Here is a 20,252-nt window from a genome sequence, read left to right on the forward strand (position 1 = left end):
TAAATAACTAAGAACTAGTTTCTTCTCAAAACGTGTGCAGATGCTCCTGGCCTTCAGGATTCTGGGAGAATAGCACAGGCAGGAATGTAATGTTCCAGACACCCAAACAGTGCAGTGATCCCGCCAAGATGCATACTTGAGATGAGTGACTTCATACAGACGCAGCAGCACGCTCTGTGTATGCAAAACACACAGCCATGGCAACCAAAGTGACGTCAGGCACATGATATGAACCCCTCTCCATGACCCGCAGCATTTTATTTGCCTTAAGAGTCAGGAATGAGCTCACCGTAAGCGCTCCATTACATCAGAGAAGCTGAAAAGCAAGCGTTAACTAATCAAATGTCACAGTGTGACTGAGTAGAGCAGCGCGGTCCTGTTCCTCTTACAAGGCTTCTGAAATGTTATGTCTAGAGATAAAGTTTCCACTGCATGTGTGAGAGAGAAGTGGACAACATGTTTAGAGACAAGCTCAAGTACAAAGTATGAGTGTTTAGATAGCAGCTTTTCAACAGAGGAACAAGGTTTCAGGAAGGAAATAGTCAGTGCTAAAACAGCTATGAATTCAACTGACAAATAATAGTAATAGGCAGAAAGAGATGAAGAGCCTGAAAATCTAATAAATATATTATATATAAATATATATTGAGTTTTGTTTTTGTTAGCTAATTTGTCTCATCGTTGAAAATGCAGAAGTGGCTTTGCCCTGATAGTCCTTGATACCAGACACACCTAGTGCTAACGTACTTTCCTACAGTATAACTATTGCAGTGATCGATTCCAAACAAAGTCCATCTTAAAGAATTAGAACAGATTTACTAACTCATGACTTAACTTTAATAAGACATTTTATGAAGCACAAAATTACTGGATAACTTTTCATGTATTCTTTTATCATCTAAAGCAAGAAGGGGGGGATAAGAGAAAAGGCTCATTCATAATAAACTTTATTATATATTCATCAACAGTATGTACAACACTTAATACAAAGAGAATGATGGTCTGCAGGCAGGACTTAAAAATGAACATCACCCAGCAAGCTGGATGCCAGACAGGAAACAACATTTGAACATCTAAAACGAGATTATGCGGTAAACTGAGAAAGGGCTGGGTGAAGAAACTTGAACGTTTCCTCATCAGCATATTGAATTTGTCCCATTGACACCAGGGGGTTCAATGGTTAGCTCATGGGCAAGGCACAGTACAGTAGTGTCACATGATGTATGCACTTTAACTCACACTTCCAGACCATTACCCCTTCTAACTTCAGCACTGACTCAGATTAAAACAGCATTTTTCACAAACACGGTGAAATTAAAGGTTGGGTGCAACTACAAAGTAACTGATCATTAAAAGAAAGAGGACCAACAGCCAAACAGCCTGCTGCTTTCACTATTGTACATGAATGTTGCAGAGTTTCACAGTGATACCATCCTTTTCATTAAAAAAAAGAAAAAAAGGGAAAAAAAAGTAATTTTTTTTATATATAATCATGGCTCTTTCTCTAAACACAGTTCCCACAGACAGGCACTTCAGATATTACAGTGTTCACTGAGGCATGTTGGCTGTGGGAGCAACGAGACAGGCCATTAGAACACGCTAGCCATGTAAATATCGTGCAAGTGCTAGCCTTTCAGCCTCCATTAAAGACACAGAGGTCAAATCCCGTTTCCCCAAGCCAGACAGCTAGGGCTGCTAGAGCCAACGCCAGGCTATATTTAACACGCCAAGAGGAAAGGGGGAAAGCCGTTGACACTCACTCGGTCTGCTACAATGAGTCAACTTATATTTGCATCCTGCTTAAAATATATTTAAAAAAAAAAAAAAACTCTTTCTTGAACCACATATTCAGTTGTATCTCTCCTGCCAAATTCTGAGAGGGAAAGAAAGGAATACAAGGTTAAAATAATTAAAAACAGCTCTAGAAATTCATGCGCAACTCAAGGTTTGCAGGTACATCATAGATGCCCAAATAGACCAATTAGTATTCAACATCCAGCATTCAAAACACTAAAACCTTTCAGGCACGTCTCCATATAATTCTACTTAAAAAAAAAGTATGGAGGAATGGCAGAAAAAGGAAACTGCAAAAAGAGGCAACCATCATGGCAAACTGCTGAGGTTTCAAACTTGCTGCACTTGTCAATGTAGCCATGCAGACGCGTTGCTCTTTTCTGGGACAGCTGGTGTCGTGGGGTACAGTGCGTCTCAAATTGTGTTCTGTCTATGACATGACTGAATCAAACCACAAAAGCAAGGGGTTTAAAAAGACCGTAAACACTTCAAATGTGAGACCAAAGTGTCCTTGGTGTAAAAACAGTAAAGGTCCCAAAGTACCAAAATCCAAAGTGAGGAGAAAAGCAGTTAAGAAAACGAGTCTGTCAGAAAAAAAAAAAAAAAAAAAAACACATCCCAGAGAGAATAACTGATCTGCCTTACAATAAGTAAAGGCACTCCTATCATCATTGATAGAGCAGATAGTTCTTGAGAGCGGCGGGTAAAGGAAGTCCATGTATTTCAGTCAGTCGCTCCCGACCCAAAGCTAATCTGACTGAACGTCTGCACAGGTCCATGAGAGGCAAGGGCTCAGCTGCAGGGACGAGAAACAAAAACAGACGGTTAGAAACCAAAACACACAAAAGCCACACAATAAGAACAAATTCCTCCTAAACAAGGCTTTCAGACTGTTTCCGCTACATCATCTGTGTTTCATCTTGGTTCTCACTGTACCACCTGCTACATGACGCTTACTTCATAACCTCACAAACTGCACTCTGGAGACAGAAACATTATATATAAGCAGCAGCACGTTTAGGCTTTCGTCCAATTCACACTGCGCTGAAGGAAACATTACAAATGCTATGACACAGGGCCCGGATTCGCTGTAAGCCAAGGCCGGTGACTCCAGAGGCTGAGTAATGCACTGGCTGTGTGCTCTCAGCCAACTAATCTCAAGGGAGAGGAGGAAAAACACATGAACACCTGCATCCTGAGCTGATGTAGGAACATTTTAATGATGGCCTGATTTCAGAAAGATGCTTTTAATGCAGCCTTAAAGTGCCATATCAGGTCGACTCACTCAATCCCCTGAAAGGAAGTCCTTTAAGAACCTTCTCACTGTCTGAGGATGCACAAAGCACCAGTGTGATGGACAGGAGTTTGATAAGGCAGGATGCAATTGGTGGTCAGGAGACCGTTTCCTTTTTGTTTATGGGAGAACGAGCTAAACTGCTCAGACTTACTCAGCTGTGGCTCACCTTATTGGACTGTACCGAGTTGACATCATTTAAGTATTATGGACCAGAGTTTGACTGAGCACAAGTTCAGTCAACTTTTTTTTGTACAAAAGAAGGACATTTAGTGGAAAACTAGGAAGCATATTAGTAATGTATACAAATTCAAACTTTACCCTAAATTTATAGCTTATTTTGCTACAATACATACACCAAAGCACATAACCAAAGTTTTAGCTAAGCTAAAGGCTGTGGGACTTGACAGACTCACTCCACACTCAATAAAATTTTAATCTTTAAACTTTACTCATTAACCAACTCAACCAAAAATGTATTTAATTTTTACAATGTTTTTTTTTTCTTTTTAAATTTATTTATTTATTTATGGGGGGGGGGGGGGGGTGTTACCAATTCAGTTAACTTCACCTGAAGAGAAGTTCAGTGCATGCTGCATTATTACTAATATTTCTTCATTACAAACAGCATTCTACATTGCAGCTCTTCTAAACGAGAAACAAGTCCTAGCACATAAAATGTTTCTCTGTTCCTGTCAAGCTAGTAAGCAAATTATTTATACACACATTGGGTGTGGAAGATTTTTTCAAAAGGAGCTATACGTGTCATCAGGTAAAGTCACGTTGCAGAAGCATCCTAAACCAGTGGATGTATTACGGAAATAAAAGAACCACAAGATCTGCCTTAGTATGAATTTTGTATGTAGCAGTTTTGCCAAAGGCATAAAAGAAATAATAATTTTGAATAAAAACAAATTACGATTCATTGCTCATCAATAAGAACAATGACAGAATGAGAAAAATGACGGGCTATAAGCTAGTTACAAAAAAACTAATCGTTAAAGGAGGATAAAGAACAATTTGGAAGTAGAACACTAAAGAGCAGAGGGAAAGAAAGAAGGAGGGAAAAAAAACACTTTCTAGATATTTGCACAAATTAACAGTAGTCAAATATAAGCACTTTCAAAACAAGTTACCACAGACCAACACCCACAGAAACCATTTCAAGATTTAACAAACAAGAAAACCGACAAAGTAGTGCTACAGTACATCTGAACAGTAATCACATATATATAGTACTTACGATCGAGTCCGTTGATGTACCGGATTCTGATCTCACAGTGCCCCCAAACTGCACTTACTACAGGGTACAGTTTTCTGCCTTTCAGTCCTCTGAAAGCCACCCCCAAATACTGTCCATCTACAATGAAACTTAAAGTGCCCTCATCCATGTCCAACACCACCAGAAATGAATCTGGGACAATAAACGTCTCGTCTGTCTCCAGGAAGGCCGGGTAGGTATTGCTGGGCAAATTTTTGCCATCGTGGTAGAGTTTGTTTCGGCCCAGGTCCCAGCCCCAGGACTCATTGTTGTTGCCGACAAGTGCCGTGTATCCAACCGAGTGCAGAGGAGCCTCCCCAGTGGCCACACCCACTACAGCATGAGTGCCGCGCTGACGCATGGCCCAGGAGATCTCCCAGACGTGAAGGCCGCGGGTGTAGCCGACACGACCACGTATGGCGTCTGTACTCTGTGCCACTGGGTGCCGATGGAAAATAAGCTTGTTGTCCTCCTTGACAAATATGTTAAGTGAGCGGTCATCATTGTTCCACGAGTGCTGCACCTGTAACTGGGAGGAGGCAGGCGGCATGTCCAGTAACATGTCCAATCGTGGTGGTTTGCTGTATTCCAAGGCCTGCAGCTGAAGTTTGAGTGGCCTGCTCGTGGGATCCCGCATATCCACGGTCTTTATGCCCCCTGGAACCTTCTGCCCCATGCTCTGGTTGGTTTGGATAGTGCCTCAGGTCTCCCTACCTCCTCAAAACCCAGCAAGGAATGGCAAACAGCAAAGATGACTGGGGTTCAGCTCCTTTAATTCAGCCCTGCCACAGAGTGGTGATGCTTCTGGATTAAGGGGCACCACAAAAACTGGTCAAAGAAGGTGCCAATTACCCCACCTGTAATATACAAGAAAAAAGGCAAACATTACTGAAATTCGCATGTTTCTGCACAGCAGTCTCAAAAGTAATTGAGATTTTACAAAAAGGTGTTTGGATTCCATAGCTGACTACAGAGAAGTTACTGGATTATTTACACTCCTCTGAGATGAGGAGGAAGAGCAGAAAATAAATAAATAAATAAATGTAACCTTAGAAAATCCTGCTCTTCAATCCTGCCATATCCTCCTTGTGAGTATTATACTACAGTTAATGCATCTGGGGGATTACTCACTGTTACATTACATCACATGATGCAGCAGTACATACAAATCACTACTGCTTACCACACTCAGCGAAGTCGCCACATTTTTTAAAGTAGGAAATAAGGGGGAGAGAAAAGGCAAGCCATTTCCTCTTTCAGGCTTGTCTAGGCAGAAGATAACAGGAAAAGCAATAACATGTCTGGCTTTAAAAATATATAATATGCAGCTGTGTTGTTTTCAGGAAAAGCTGCAAGCAGCAATATACTGTCTGGTTCCCAGACAGGCCATAGCAGAAAAAGATGACAAAACCTCATTATACAGGGAGTCTACATTTACCAGTGCAGGCTATGATATCTTTGTCCACAGTCCTGTTCTCTCCCTCTCTTAATATAGTTAGATGTGCACACACGCAGCAATGGAAGAATACAGTCACAATGCATAACAGTTCTATGTTAAAGCAATGAAATAAAAAGAACCAAGACCCTCCGTGTTAAATAGTGGACCGCTCAAGGGGCCAAGTCCTAATTGAATTGTAGACAAGAGTTCATTGAGAAGAGTCTTGGTCCTTGTGCTGATACAAGTAAACAACCATTTAAATGGGTCATGCCTCTCCAGTGATGGCCTGGCCAAGGGAGAGAAAAACATAACAAAAAACAAGTGAGTGCGTGGCGAATTTGCAAGTACAGACAATGGTGTTTTTTAATGGTTGTCCAACCTTTAAAAAGTAGGAAACATGTTAATTTGCAACTCGAGATTTTAAAAATTTCCTGCTACTACAGCTAAATAGGAACGTACAACAAAAAACGTCCATCAAATCTCATGAGGTATAAAATAATTCTGAAATAAGATTCCCCAGAGAAAACAAAGAAGAATTGTGGCCAAGGAGTTCATTTGAATGGAAGAGCATGACACATGGAAGTGACACCATGCTGTTGTGTCAATCCGGCAGGTTTATTTTGGTACCTGAGGGCTGCAGCTCTCAGTGTCCTGGTTCGTAATGTGGGGAACCGATTGATATGCACAAGACACTATGTGGATTTGCAGGGTCTGAGGGAACACTGGCAGCTTCTGTCTTAACCACCAAGACCAGCTTTTAATGCTGATGCTAATATGGGTTTTCCTGGACCCAAATTAAAGAGTGACATGCCAAATTGGTGCCACTTTGCTCTATAAAGCAGTCTATTGGCCGTGCCTTTAATAGAGTAATGGAAGAGAAGACCAACAGAGCAAAGAATTGGAGTGGAGGAAAAATGCAAAGCCAAATCAACCCAAATTGTTCCAAATTAACAGCAGTTGTAAGGTGCTGTCTTTCCAAAAGTGCAGCTGAAACAGGGACAGGTTGTAGTCAAACACTCAAGGCATCTTACAGGTAACTGTGATTGCAAGACTGGGAGGGTAGACGGCAAATCCGGATGTAAACAAAAAAAAAATGTCCCAACTGGACAGACATGGTCAAGTGGCAAGCAAACAGCACATTTCCATGAGTATGATTCCCTTTGCTCTGTGGCCTAAACAAGTTTCTTTTACAGTTACAATCTATCTTCAATCTACTTCAAAAGAAATGCTTACCAAAAGGAGCATTTCAGTTACAGTCTAGCAACTATTGTCTAACTTCAGTTTCTGCAAATGAACGAGTGACTGCAGCAGATACAAAAATAGTAATAGCACATGCAAAATCAAAGGTTTTTGGAATGATCAAACAAAACACGAGTCCCTCATTTGGAGTTCCAAAAGAAGAAAGAGCTGGGGGTATTTCCCTCCAATCAGTTTAAAGCACACCCATTAGACAGTCTGAGCGAGGTGGTCTCATTCTGCTTACAAGTGAACTCTGTAGCCATAAAGTGATTTGACTCGGAATCAAATCCATTGAAGGAAGTGAATCAAACTTTCCATATGTATTTTGGGTAGAGTGCAGATGCAACTTGTTAGATCATCTTTGGTTCAGTTGTGTTCTGGATCTTTGAAGCATTGAAAGAAAGAGAAAAAGGAAAGGAAAAAAAAAAAAAAAAAAAAAAAAAAAAAAAAAAATTGGTGTCAGACACAAAAGTTATTTATTCATATATTTAGCACCAGCTCCGTTTTGTCCATGCTCAGGCAATCTTTACGAACTGGCAACGGTCTTTTCTTTTCTCAGTATCTATATTTATGACCAAAGACCCTTCAGACATGCAGACCCCTAAACCAACTTTTTGTTTATTTTATTTAAAATATATGCCAAATAGCCAATGAACCAAACTATGAATATTAACGTTTGAGACTAACAGGGATCTTAGGAGCGCTCGTGCACTCCATAATCCGATTTGTATGTAAGCATGTTGAGCAATTCCACCAGTGCATCAAGTTTTGCTGACTCACTTCCTTATAGGTCTCACATCTATCTGCCCGAATCACTTGGTCTAAACATAGGCTTCATGTAAGAAGCATTCTCTGAACTGTACTCAATCCAAGTTGCTAGAATAGTTTTGGGTTGAACAACAAATAAATTTACTGCTCACGGTGAACTGTTGTGCTCCAACACACCAGTCAAACTAGTTTTATTCATGTTCACAGTGAATGCACATCAGTTTTAGGAGTCTTTACAGAATCTACTCATAACCACCTTATGCTAAAGAGAAAACTTTCTAGTAAATCCTAGAACAACGGCCTTGCACATCTGCACAGTTTCACAGCTGTATTTAAAGAGAACATCTATTTTTGATTAGCTATACAGCAGCCTAGTGAGTGTCTGAACAATAGCTGACATTTAACCCAGTTTGAATAAAAGCTTTGCTTTTGAAATGGTCTCCTGTTTTAGAAAGGGACAGCCTCATAGACCTAAGCATGCCTGGAGAGTGACGACAAAAAAAATAGGTGTTTGTTAAACAGGGGAAAAAAGACGAGCATGAAATTCGAGCATGCTTTTTGAAGAAGCCGATTCCTTTCACTGAACTTCAGATGAACTTGGGCTCACCCTGGAATAACAATTCAGTCACATGCCAGCATACTCACTGGGGTGCACAGCTGCCTACATAGCAGTTGTGTGAAAAACGCATACAAACGAGACGAGCCCAACCGCTCCGAAACAGCGACGTCAAATAACCCGTGCTAACACACAGAGCTAACGTGTCCACCGATCAGATCAAAACTCTGGGCATGCAGCTCAAAGGTGAGTTCTCTCTTCAAAGTTAAAAAGTGAGTTTGGACTTTTCTGGGCTGGTCACAGAACACTCACCATCTCCACTAGACTTTTTCTTGATCTAGATGAAGATGCACTAAACAATTTCAGACAAAAGATCAATACTATAGTCATATTCATATCATCATCATCATCTCGGATAATGTATTCATATGCCAAGTTTCTCATATTTGGTCTATTTTTCCTTGTACAACTTCCCAGTATATTGTACAAAAAGAAAATTTATAAAACTTAATTATTCTTTATCCTTACTATTCTTTAATTTTACATTCCATTTATATAATAAATTACATTTTTAATTCTATTTCAATTTTTATACACAAAAAAGGTATGTCAGTATGTCATACTTTGTACAACTGTGTGATAGAACATGAATTTCAGAGCATAAACATATGGAAAGTTAATTGCTTGAGGGTCAGATGGAGATTGTTATGATGCATTTTTATGAGCAAGTATTTTTCTGTACACTACATTAAAAAAATGTAATTAAATAAAATAAATCCGCTCTAACCCAAGAAAACGAGTTAGATCCATTTATTTATTTTTTTAAAAGTGAATATTTCTACATACTTTTGCAGTACTAATTCTAGCTAGAACTTCAACACCAAATCCTGATAAATCAGAAACATTTCAGAGGGCTGTCCAAAGCAAGGTTTTTTACTGGCCAGGTCAGCCCTGATGTGTGAAAGAATATTTTAGTGCGGCCCACATCAATAAAATCGTTTGCTTTGACTGGAATACAGACGTTTGTTTCGTCTGTGTCCTCATCAGAGGATGATCATGCAGAATCTCACTGTCTGGGAGACATTTATTTGAAAGCATGATTTGTAGCTTTTGGATTTTTCTCGGCGGTAGATAAAGTGAAGTGTTCACATGAGACTTCTCCGACTAATCACCTAAAAATTAATAAAACACTGTGTACAAACAGCTCAACTGCACAGACTTGAGAGAATAGCAGAGAAACATGGAAGTGTTTCACATGGAGTACATGCATCAGTTCAGAACATGTAAGAGACAGTAAAAATCAAATGAGTACTCATCAAAAACACAGCTCAAAATGCTTTTATTTCCCTCTTTAAAAAGAAAGACGCTCCCACCTTCCCATCTGAAATACAGTTAATCGATTTCATCCATACTAAAAATTAATGTTTTACTGATGATTTCCCTGAACGCCATCTCATTTTTCTCCTTAATTTCCGAAAGGCAGCAATAAAGATTTGCTTGAATCGATTTGGAAAATTTTAAATTATGTATTATTAAAATATCCATGTACTGTTTTGTGTGCCATATTGCTCAATCCTAAAAAAGCATGTACACATAATAATTGGGGTGTACAATGCCTGGTAGAATGTGTATAGTAAATATTTTTTTTTGTATACAAGCGTATTTCTTTTTATTCTGAAAAGGTCATGTTCAACAAGGTTAACGGTCCATGGATGAACTTTCAAAATCTGCTTTTGTGATGCTCAGCAGCCAACTTTCTCACAACCACAAAACTTGCAAAAAGCAACACCAGCTGCAAACCACAGAAGCACTGGCATAGAGCTGTTCAGCTCCATTTGAAGAGGGGGGAGAGGAAAGTTTTTACAACACACACAAAAGAGCAAGCCCAAACCCGTAGCTATACACTCAGGCAGTGAACAGTGCAGCCATCCACCATCATTAGCGGTGGAAACATAATGAAGACACTACAAAGAAAATGACATTTCAAAATCAACATGTTCAAGAACAAGCTTAAAACAAATAATGACTAAAACCTACTCTGTGGGATATGAAGACAAACCAGCATGCAGCTGTGTGAAAAATGGCTAAAGTGGAAGAGGAGCATGTACATTATTCATGTAGCAAAAATGACATCTGGGAACTTATTTTTGACTTGCGTGTTATTATAAAGACAGTGTAATAAAGCAAGGATTCGCAACTTAAGAGATCACTGACTTAAACACCCCACAATAAAATACCTCATTCCAAATACGGTGGTCTGCATCAATCAATATGTACTTCATTTAAATAAAGAATTCTATTAGAATAATATAGCTGAATCACGACACCCTGAACAGCTTGTTTTATAGGATTCCTCTACAAACATCACATCTAGATCTTTCTGAAACATGTTCCATTAATGGTTAGTGGTTTGCCATAGCAACAGATCTTATCACCTACCTCTAATCACCTCAGGTAAGTGTCATACGCGGTTTACTTACAGGTGCCATAAAACAAGGCCAATGACTTGTAATAACCTTGGATGCTACTACAAATCGCAAAGGATGGAGCTGTAGTTCAATGCTGTCAGGGGAGAGAGAGAGAGCGAGTTTATTTTTTTTGGGGGGGGGGGGGGGGGGCCAGAGGAACTAAGCAGTCTACCAAATGACCACCATTGCAACAGTAGCATAAATCTTTTACGTTATATTTATGAAAGTGATGCCATTAAAGAATGGAAGATTCCCAGTACATCATAAGCTGGTGTAATAAAGTGATTACAAGAGAACAAATGTAACAGCAGTTAACTATTAACATCCTAGAACAGTTACACAGTTTTATGTACAAAACACTCATTTATTATTATTATTATTTTTTACCCCTCTGTTCAGTGATCCCACTAGATACGTGGTACCTTCACTAGAGGACACGTGCCTCACCCCATCTGCTAGAATCTTTGCTCAAATTTGGAAGCATAATGAGGGATAGTGCCATGTCTAGCTCTTCAGACAAAATCAGCAGTTTACCAAAGGAGCCATCCAAATCCAACCGCCACTGTGGCAGATACAAACAAACAGCCCATAAACATTACAGTACATTCTATATATGTAGAGCTAGAAAAATTCCTGCAGGGAATCCCACGCATTTTTTCCAGAGTTTTCCTGAAGCCTCAAGTCTGTTCTATTAATCACCATACAGCCTAAAGCAACAGAAGCAGATAAGCATAACCAGGTCTGAATCTAATTTCCTAATAATTCTTACAACATATATGCAGATCCGTGCTGAGATATAGCGGTGATGTTGTGTACTATTACCAGTTGCTATCAAACAAGCTTCAACAGCAAGATTTGGCAAGTGCACAGGAAGCCTTAAGAATTTTACACAAGACATAGAACTACTCACATCACATTTCACCATTACACAAATTTTTTTCCATCTTAAATGCCAGCAGTTCAGTAAATATTGAAGACAACGCTTCAACCATCAAACTTTAGGTTGTGCGTAACGTTTGCATAAGCTAAAACTGAACTAAAAAATTTGCAACTGATTTACAATTTTAATAAACGCTGATTTTCATCATATCTAGTGCTCAATATCCAGCACTCTATAGATGATTTGCATTCAGTGCATTAGAAAGTACAAAACAGATCAAGTTCAAATTTAGTTGTTGTAGTATTTGGTGCAATAAAAACAATTTACACATAACCCTGTTTATATCCAGCTTAAGTGTGGCACATTTTTTTTTGTCCGTTTTCTGTTTGTCCCTTTACAGGTTCTCTGCAGAACCTAGAAGAGCAAAGAGTGCCAAATATGTCCAGAGTCAGCGCTTCAAAACTGTGCTGCTTTAAAATCTATTCTTCTAAACCTTCATTCCAACACAAACTAGTTAATACTTCGTATCAGCAATAATACAAACCTTAGTCTAACAAACGCTACGTGTTTGCCGATACTGATATGGTAAAATTATATCATTATATGAATATTAAATCTGACCCCCAACTTTGGGAAACCACCATTAAATAATTACATATGAAAACTGCACACATTTACAGTGGAACATGAATCATTAGCTCTGACTTATTCAGCAGAAATACTCACAGCACTTTAGCAATGCAGACTGGTCTGAATCCTCATATACAAATGGCAGGGGATGGTATTGTTCAATAAACAGTATTGAATCAGTGCTGGGGCAGTTAGTACCACTCATTTGATGAAGCAGAACTGCTTGATCAATATGCCACATTGATAATCACTAAATAAAAAAACAAACTGTGAAATTTCATGCTGTTTCAGTTTCGCATAGGTGGCTGATGTGCTGCAAAATCAAGAAAACAAGTGTCTATATAATACTACAGTACAGGCCAAAAGTTTGGACACACCTTCTCCTTCAAAGAGTTTTCTTTATTTTCATGACTATGAAAATTGTAGATTCACACTGAAGGCATCAAAACTATGAATTAACATGTGGAATTATATACGTACACAACAAAAAAGTGTGAAACAACTGAAAGTGTGTCATATTCAAGGTTCTTCAAAGTAGCCACCTTTTGCTTTGAGTACTGCTTTGCACACTCTTGGCATTCTCTTGAGCTTCAAGAGGTCGTCACCTGAAATGGTCTTCCAACAGTCTTGAAGGAGTTCCCAGAGATGCTTAGCACTTGTTGGCCCTTTTGCCTTCACTCTGCGGTCCAGCTCACCCCAAACCATCTCGATTGGGTTCAGGTCCGGTGACTGTGGAGGCCAGGTCATCTGGCGCAGCACTCAATCACTCTCCTTCATGGTCAAATAGCCCTTACACAGCCTGGAGGTGTGTTTGGGGTCATTGTCCTGTTGAAAAGGTGGTGTGTCCAAACTTTTGGTCTGTACTGTAAATATCTACAACAGTTGTCAGGTCCACAGTTTAGCACAGAATCTTATCTTAGGTTTTGTGTTGGACTTTTGCAAAACATTTCATTACTTTTATTAATGTTTTGCAAGACAAATAATTAAGCTGAAGCAAAACAATATGATTAACACACTATTTTAATGAACGTACAGTATTAAGGATTTGTGAAACAAACACGGACATAAATCCATTAGTAAAAACTCCACTCTGCTACCAAGTCCCACGTTTTGTCTACCCAGAAACCATGGTTAAAAAAAAAAAAAAAAAAAACCTGTAGGCAGCATAAAGTCATTTACTGGTTAAGTGGAGACACGAGTAAATAAATTCCTGCGTCACTGTCATTTCTGAGGTAGTAAATCATGATAGTAGCCATGACAATAATTATGAACAGCTTGTATGATCTCCGTGCAAGCTAAACAAACATACTGGTAAAAGCCATTGTGTCTCATGGAGCAAACTTCAGACCGATCAGCGATCATTACAGTTACAGCACCACCGTGCACTAAATCATAGTGAAGGACAAACTAAACTAATTTAGTCCCAAGCACCTGAACAGGGAACTTGTCAAACCCAATAAATGCAAAATTAGCACCATAAACTACTATTACTTTATGACTGAAATGAATTTAGACCAGCCGGCTAATTCATTTTTTAATAATATTCTTATTAGTAATAAATGAATTAGCCGGCTGTTCTAAATTCATTTTTTACTAATAAGAATATAAAAATAAACCATGTTAGGACCTTGATGAAAGACAGTATGGGGAAGTATTCTGATTTACCTAGAACGTTTTATATATACGATTACGATTAAGTCGAGAACAGTTTTACCACTATAGTGTTTTTACTGACCAATGGGCACACGGTATACTCACTTTACTATAGATTCACATTCAGTGGATTTTAAAAAAAAAAAGTTGCTTTCCAAATGCTGCGGTCAAATCTGATACATACATCACGCAGAAAAGTCATGTTGCCACATGGTGACCATGGAAAATTAAAACCTGAGCAAACCTTTTTTACCTTCCATTAAAGTGAAAGATGCATCAGTTACATCTGTCCTCAGAGTCTGTGGGTCACGTTCCAGCAAAGCCTGTGGTATTGTGTATTCATGACAGACTTCACATACCACACCACACAATTCCACGGTATTAGACTCTCAGAGGATCAACACTCATTAAAATGTGGACTAAACATTGGACAAAGTCTTCGTACTATTTAAACACACAGAATTCCACCATACACAGTCAAGCAGTTTAGGCTACAGGCACATGTGACTGCACTAGAGCTCAAATCAGCTTAGCAGAAGATCAACACTCAATAGGCCTCAGTGCATCTTGAATACCGAACCCTAAAATCTTGTTAGCCTAATGGGTTTTCACCAATTTAATCCAGTTACATAACTCAAAGCCAGGCCAAATACAGGCCTAACACTGCGAACAATCAGAAACTGAAACCTTGTGGACATAGTAAATGTACCATGACAAAATCCAAACCTTTCCTGCTCCTCCACACATACAAAGCTCAGAAATGTAAAGCCCAGGATATGCACTTCAGAAATAATTGTAAATGTTGCAGCAGCACTATGCAAGACCTTCATTTAATGGTCACATTAAATATTCAATAAAAAGTCTGCTGTGGAAAAATTCAAGGAGTTCAATAGCATCTGAAATACTCAGATACCCATGGCACGGGGGGATTCATAGAGCTCACACAAACAAATATTTACACCACCCCAATAAGGTCAAAAGATCACAGGAAACATTTCAGGTTGCAGCAGCCAACAGACCCTTTTTTGAATGCAGTGTAAATAGTTTCAGAAATGGCATTACACTGATCATGCCTAATGCTGCACAAGCAGTTTTCTAAATTAGCACTATTATAGTAAATGCCCTGCCACAAGCTGAAATCTGATTTCAGGGCAAGACGCATTTATGGCCGACCAGTTAGTGAAATATAAACGATAACTCATTAAGATTCTAAGATAAGTGCCGATTAGATATCTGAATGAGATAAATACATTAGCACATGATGCACAATAGATAATGATCACACTATTGCTTTGCGCAATGCTGCCATCGTAGTCACATGTATAAATACTGAATGCTAATATTTTCATTACGTATGAATCTGGATAAAAGTGAAATGTTTATATATATATATATATACATACACACACACACACACACACACACACACACACACACACACACACACACACACACACACACACATCTCGGTGGACATGGCAAACAATACATTTGTCATGAACATAACTTCTGACTTAAAGCATTACAATTAATCACATGAAGAATAAAAGGAAGAAGAGAAGCCAATTCTACCTTTAATTGAAATGTACTAATCAATGTGAACTAGGCATCCAGGTAGAGTGTGGCTTCTTTGAGATTTTACCGGATATCATTACAATCATATGAAGTGTCAGCAGGAGTACATATCCCTGGTGTTGCTCTTTAAAGCCAACAGGTTAGATGACATGAGTCAGACAATCAGTGTGCAGAAGGCAGCTCAAACAGTGTCTTGCTAATTAATACTCAACATTAACACAGGCTGCAGTATATTTGTTTTATATACAAAAATAAATAACCTTGTATAACCTATTATGGACCATATGTCTTTCAGGGTTGCTAATGACTCCGTTTCAAACCAAACTCGTGTTATCACAAGCAAGAATAAACACCCTCATCTTGTCAGGTACATAGATAGTGTTGATTTTTAGTTAACCTAAAAGAATAAAATCAACCGACAACTCTGAAAACGCATATTTTTTAGATATTTAGAAACACACGCATGTATGTATAAATAAAATGACACACACCCCTCAAGGGTCTCTGCTTGCTTAAAGTGGGTTTCTAGTTACTCTTAGAACGACATTTCAACGGGAAACTACTTTTGTAGGTTTTTGTGTAGAACCTTTAACACGTTTCTGCAAAGTGACCAACTGAAAAGCCCTTTATGGTACCGGAGGTGAAGTATTAACCCCTATAGTGTAGAAGCTGCTGCTGCGTGTGTGTGTGTGAGAGCCGAAGCCAAACGCTCAGTTTGAGACAGAAGAACTCAGTTCCCAGTCCCCCAGACAAAACGAAAGCGAAGTGTGTTGCCGGTATTTTCGTTTAAGGCGTGTTTAAGACCCATGGCAAAAAGAGTGTGTTCAATGTTACATAACAGTGCTGCACTAACTAACTAACACACACACACACACACAGCCATATGTCCTTTGGGTTGGCACTAGTTCAAAATGATATTGATTATAAATTGATTATTGATACAAGTTGATTAAATCAGGTGACGGCCGTGTGTTGGAAACGTGTAGTGTCCAAAACACACTTCCTTAAAATACACATTTAGGCTCGTATTGATTCATTAAGCGAGCAGGTGAGCTGTTTATCACTGAAAAGGTGACCGTGCAGCTTTCAAGAGCACCACAAGTTGCGCTCCCTAATAAACGCGCTACCTGTCCTATAGCAGGGAAGCTAGCTATTGAAACAAAGACGTTACCATGACAAAAGGTGTCGGTTTTATAGCGTTTAAAAGAATCAGGGTCAGATTTGCTTAATATTCCCCTCACTGCTCATGTCTCAGGTGTTATTATAACAGAATCGCCGGTGAACAAACCTCCTCGATTACAGGAAGTGTTTATGTCGTGCATTCGGCTTCATTGTTTATATTTACAGACAAACCTGTAACAATGTGACGTTATTAGGAGCACGGTTTAATATTATGTGTTAACATTAACACACTTGCTTGGATGTTATATGACCTATGGAACGTTTAGCTACACAAACACATCCCAGTTCAACAAAAGCCTTGCAATTTGTGTACACACACTCACTCTCTTTCTCTCTCTTTCTCTCTCTCAGACACACACACACTTACCTGCAGCTGATGTGGCCTACATACAAAAACAAACAAAAGCCTCGTCGCGTTTACAGAGGCTTCTTTTAAAGTGTATTCCTGTGCAAACCCATGCCTGTCCACCCTGTTCCTCAGCTCTGCTTTTTTTTTTTATCAGGACTTGTATTAGGGTTATATGATGGCTGCTACAACCAGAGATACAGCCCTTAAGGTCACGTGGTCAAATAGCTCCCAGCTGCTAAGCCCCGCCCACCCAGCTGCGTTAAATCGACGGCTGCGTCCCAATTCGCTATTGCCTCACTTAGTAGTGTTCTAAATATTCGTGTTTTGTACTAAATCATGTGTCGTTTGTGCATAATAACGCACTAATTGCGTATACAAATACTTCCCGCTGCTATAGAATGCTGTATGTGTGTTAGGTCGCAGATTATTGTAATGAAATAATTTGAAGTGCACTAGTATGCGGATCAGGACAAGGCATTTTTATACTCTGAGCACGCTATAACGAGTTCCTCTGAACGCGTCAACCGGTAGATCAGGTAATAAACGCACGTCAGAGATGCGTCCTAACAATATCAACATATAAACAAAACAACCTAGGTTAAACCGTGAGAAAAATAAAGGTACTCAACGAATTATTCCTCTATTTTAAAAAGAGTAGCTACAAATGTAAATTCTAAGCATGTCAGTAATGCCTAAGGAAAAATGTATACATAGGAAATAAGTCAACATTTTAAATACCCCTGAAGGAAACACCACCATCAGCTAGGGGCCAAGTCCAAGGTCCAGTCTTTATATTTTTTAAGGTAACATCTTTAATCAAAAAGCTAGTAACTAATATTACTTATAATAAAATGACACTTTATATTCTTTATTTCTTGTAGTGCATGGATGAAGGAGTGTTTTCTAGCCCCAAATGTTCACTTAAAGCAAACAATAGGACTGTGGGCTACTGAGTTACAGGTGTATGTAATCACATCCGTTTTCATGATGACTACTTTACCACTTCTGCCCACCTGTTTTAAAGCCCCCCTTGTGTTGACTCACAGCATTTCCCTGCATGCAGTGGCTGCTTTCCATAATGATTCAACAGGCAGCCAGGTTCATTACAACAGTCTAAACCGTCTGGAGGGTTTGCTGAACTCATCCTCAAACCTTTCACAAGACTGCCACACCTTCCTGGCTAAAGCCTGTTGTTTGCAACTGTCTCATTTTCTGGAAGAACTAAAATGAGACCTTGTTTTTGCCAGAAGATAATAATGTCAGTCTGAGGGATTATTATATAAATGCACTTTGTTGAGGAGGCCTGTGCAGCAGAGAGAACCAGCAGTCATCTTGTAATATTGTTGAGATTAATAGGAATTGTGGTGCTGTGGAGTGTTAAAAAGACTTTACTGTCCCCTTGTGTTCAGACTGGCTGTGCACACCTCAGACAAGGTATGTCCCAATCAGGAAAGACACACCAGGAACAATAAGCATGCCCAATATTCAGAGGGTTGGTTCCCATATATTACTGTGTCTGCTTTATTTGTTGGCAGCACATCACTTTAATGCTCGTTACTCCAATCACAATAATGGTGTTGCGGCAAATAAACCAGAATGTTATTGTCTTGGTGCATTAACAATGTTGTACTTTGGATCACCAATAAAGATGTCACACACAATCCTTCCTCTTCCAAAACCCAGCTGCTTTGCATGTTTCAGGAGGATGTCTAGGAAAGAATAAGGTGGAACTGTACAAAAATTAGACAAGTTGTAAATCACAGTAGATATACTAAAATTGGCGCCAGGTATATAGACACCAGAGTGCAAAAGTTTAAATGTGATCCATAAGTTTAATGTAGAAATAAGACCTTTAGTGTGTTAAGATAAATAAACAAAGCCGTTATACATCATTATTATTAACTTGTACGACAGAAACGTCAATCTCTCTATATATAATAGGTCTTAGGGTAGCTTGTAAGATGGTTCTACCTTTTGCCGTAGGGTTTTGCAAACGACCTTAAATGTTTTTACTGAGGTACAACCAGAAGTACCATTAAAGGTTCTAGATTTAACCATTTCTTAAAGGTACAGAACTCATTTGCTATGATCAGCTTAAGTTTGTGCTTCAGTTTTCTGTAATATCTCTGGTATTTGAACACTGGTCAGGTATTTAAAGCCTTAAGTCTTCTGGAGGACACCCAGCACCTACATGCAGCACTGTTTGGTAGTCAGTGGTTTTGGCCACCTCATTTCCACCACACACATGCAGACCTCAGTGCTGGGTGACTCATTCTCTCTAAATTTCCCCAACAGAGCCTTCAGAGATCTCAGCACAAGCACCTCTTTCTTTTCAGAAATAGATGTCAGGCTGGAGGTATGTGAGTGCGAATTTTGTCGTTGTTCTGACCCTAGGTCATGCCTAAAGGATATGTACCATGAGGTAATCTCACAGTTACCCAAGATATTTTGAGTAATCCAGTCTCTTATTCTACTTGGTTACACTCTTTGTATATTGTGCATTGTACACTTTTGGCTGTATCTCAGTAACAGGTTTCTTTTTCACCTGTAAAATCCATCACAATATAGGAATTGCATTTTTTGAAGCAAAGGTAAATATACTTAAACAAATTACTTTGATTTAGATTGTACTATTATTATTTTTAAATTATTTTTCAATACCCATCATCTCTAAGAGCTATTGCATTTTCATATTTATGTGGTTTGCTCTGTACTGTAGTTTTAGAACTGAAATATACCAGTGTAGTTTTAATTCTATACTGTATTGTGACTTGTTTATGTCTTGTACTTGATGAATAATCTTTTTTTTTATTTTAGACTTAAGCACATTAGTGACTTCAGTACAGTATGTGTGAAAAACCCCTGTGAGAAAATCATATACATTTCATGTGTGATCAGAAGTTTATCACAGTAGTATGAAATGTGCTCACATAAGTAATATGTGATTATGTGATATGTTTCATTTACTAATACCATAACTAGTTGGTTTCATATTTTAAAAAATAAAATAAATAAATAAAATAGTTATTGTTAACCAAAAAACATTTACTTATACCAAGAAGGTTCAGATTAATAATATGCTTTGATTTGTCATTTGGCACTTATTTACTTATGCTGATTTATTTTGTTCTGCATTGTTCACATAATTGGAACAAGATTGGTGGC

At 38.7% G+C, this 20,252-nt stretch overlaps 1 protein-coding gene and 1 long non-coding RNA gene across 3 annotated transcripts; one reads left to right on the plus strand and one right to left on the minus strand.

Annotated features, from left to right (window-relative positions):
• Positions 1-931: 931 nt before the first annotated feature.
• Positions 932-17,950, minus strand: spsb1 (splA/ryanodine receptor domain and SOCS box containing 1). 2 transcript variants are annotated; one of them, XM_027170656.2, is made up of 3 exons: positions 17,826-17,950; positions 4,332-5,206; positions 932-2,590 (listed from the first exon to the last, which is right to left on the minus strand). In XM_027170656.2, exons 2-3 carry the CDS (start codon positions 5,023-5,025, stop codon positions 2,463-2,465), a joined length of 822 nt encoding a protein of 273 aa, XP_027026457.1. In that variant the 5' UTR covers positions 5,026-5,206; positions 17,826-17,950; the 3' UTR covers positions 932-2,462. The 2 variants fall into 2 exon arrangements, with proteins under 2 accessions (XP_027026457.1, XP_027026456.1); XM_027170655.2 differs by lacking the exon at positions 17,826-17,950 and adding an exon at positions 17,106-17,282.
• Positions 17,424-18,748, plus strand: LOC125140081. Its single transcript, XR_007139309.1, has 2 exons — positions 17,424-17,890; positions 17,969-18,748. It is a non-coding gene; the product is annotated as an uncharacterized LOC125140081 (long non-coding RNA).
• The last annotated feature ends 1,504 nt before the right edge of the window (positions 18,749-20,252 follow it).

This window comes from Tachysurus fulvidraco, chromosome 23, assembly GCF_022655615.1.
Source record: "Tachysurus fulvidraco isolate hzauxx_2018 chromosome 23, HZAU_PFXX_2.0, whole genome shotgun sequence".
In the NCBI taxonomy this organism is placed as follows: domain Eukaryota; kingdom Metazoa; phylum Chordata; class Actinopteri; order Siluriformes; family Bagridae; genus Tachysurus; species Tachysurus fulvidraco.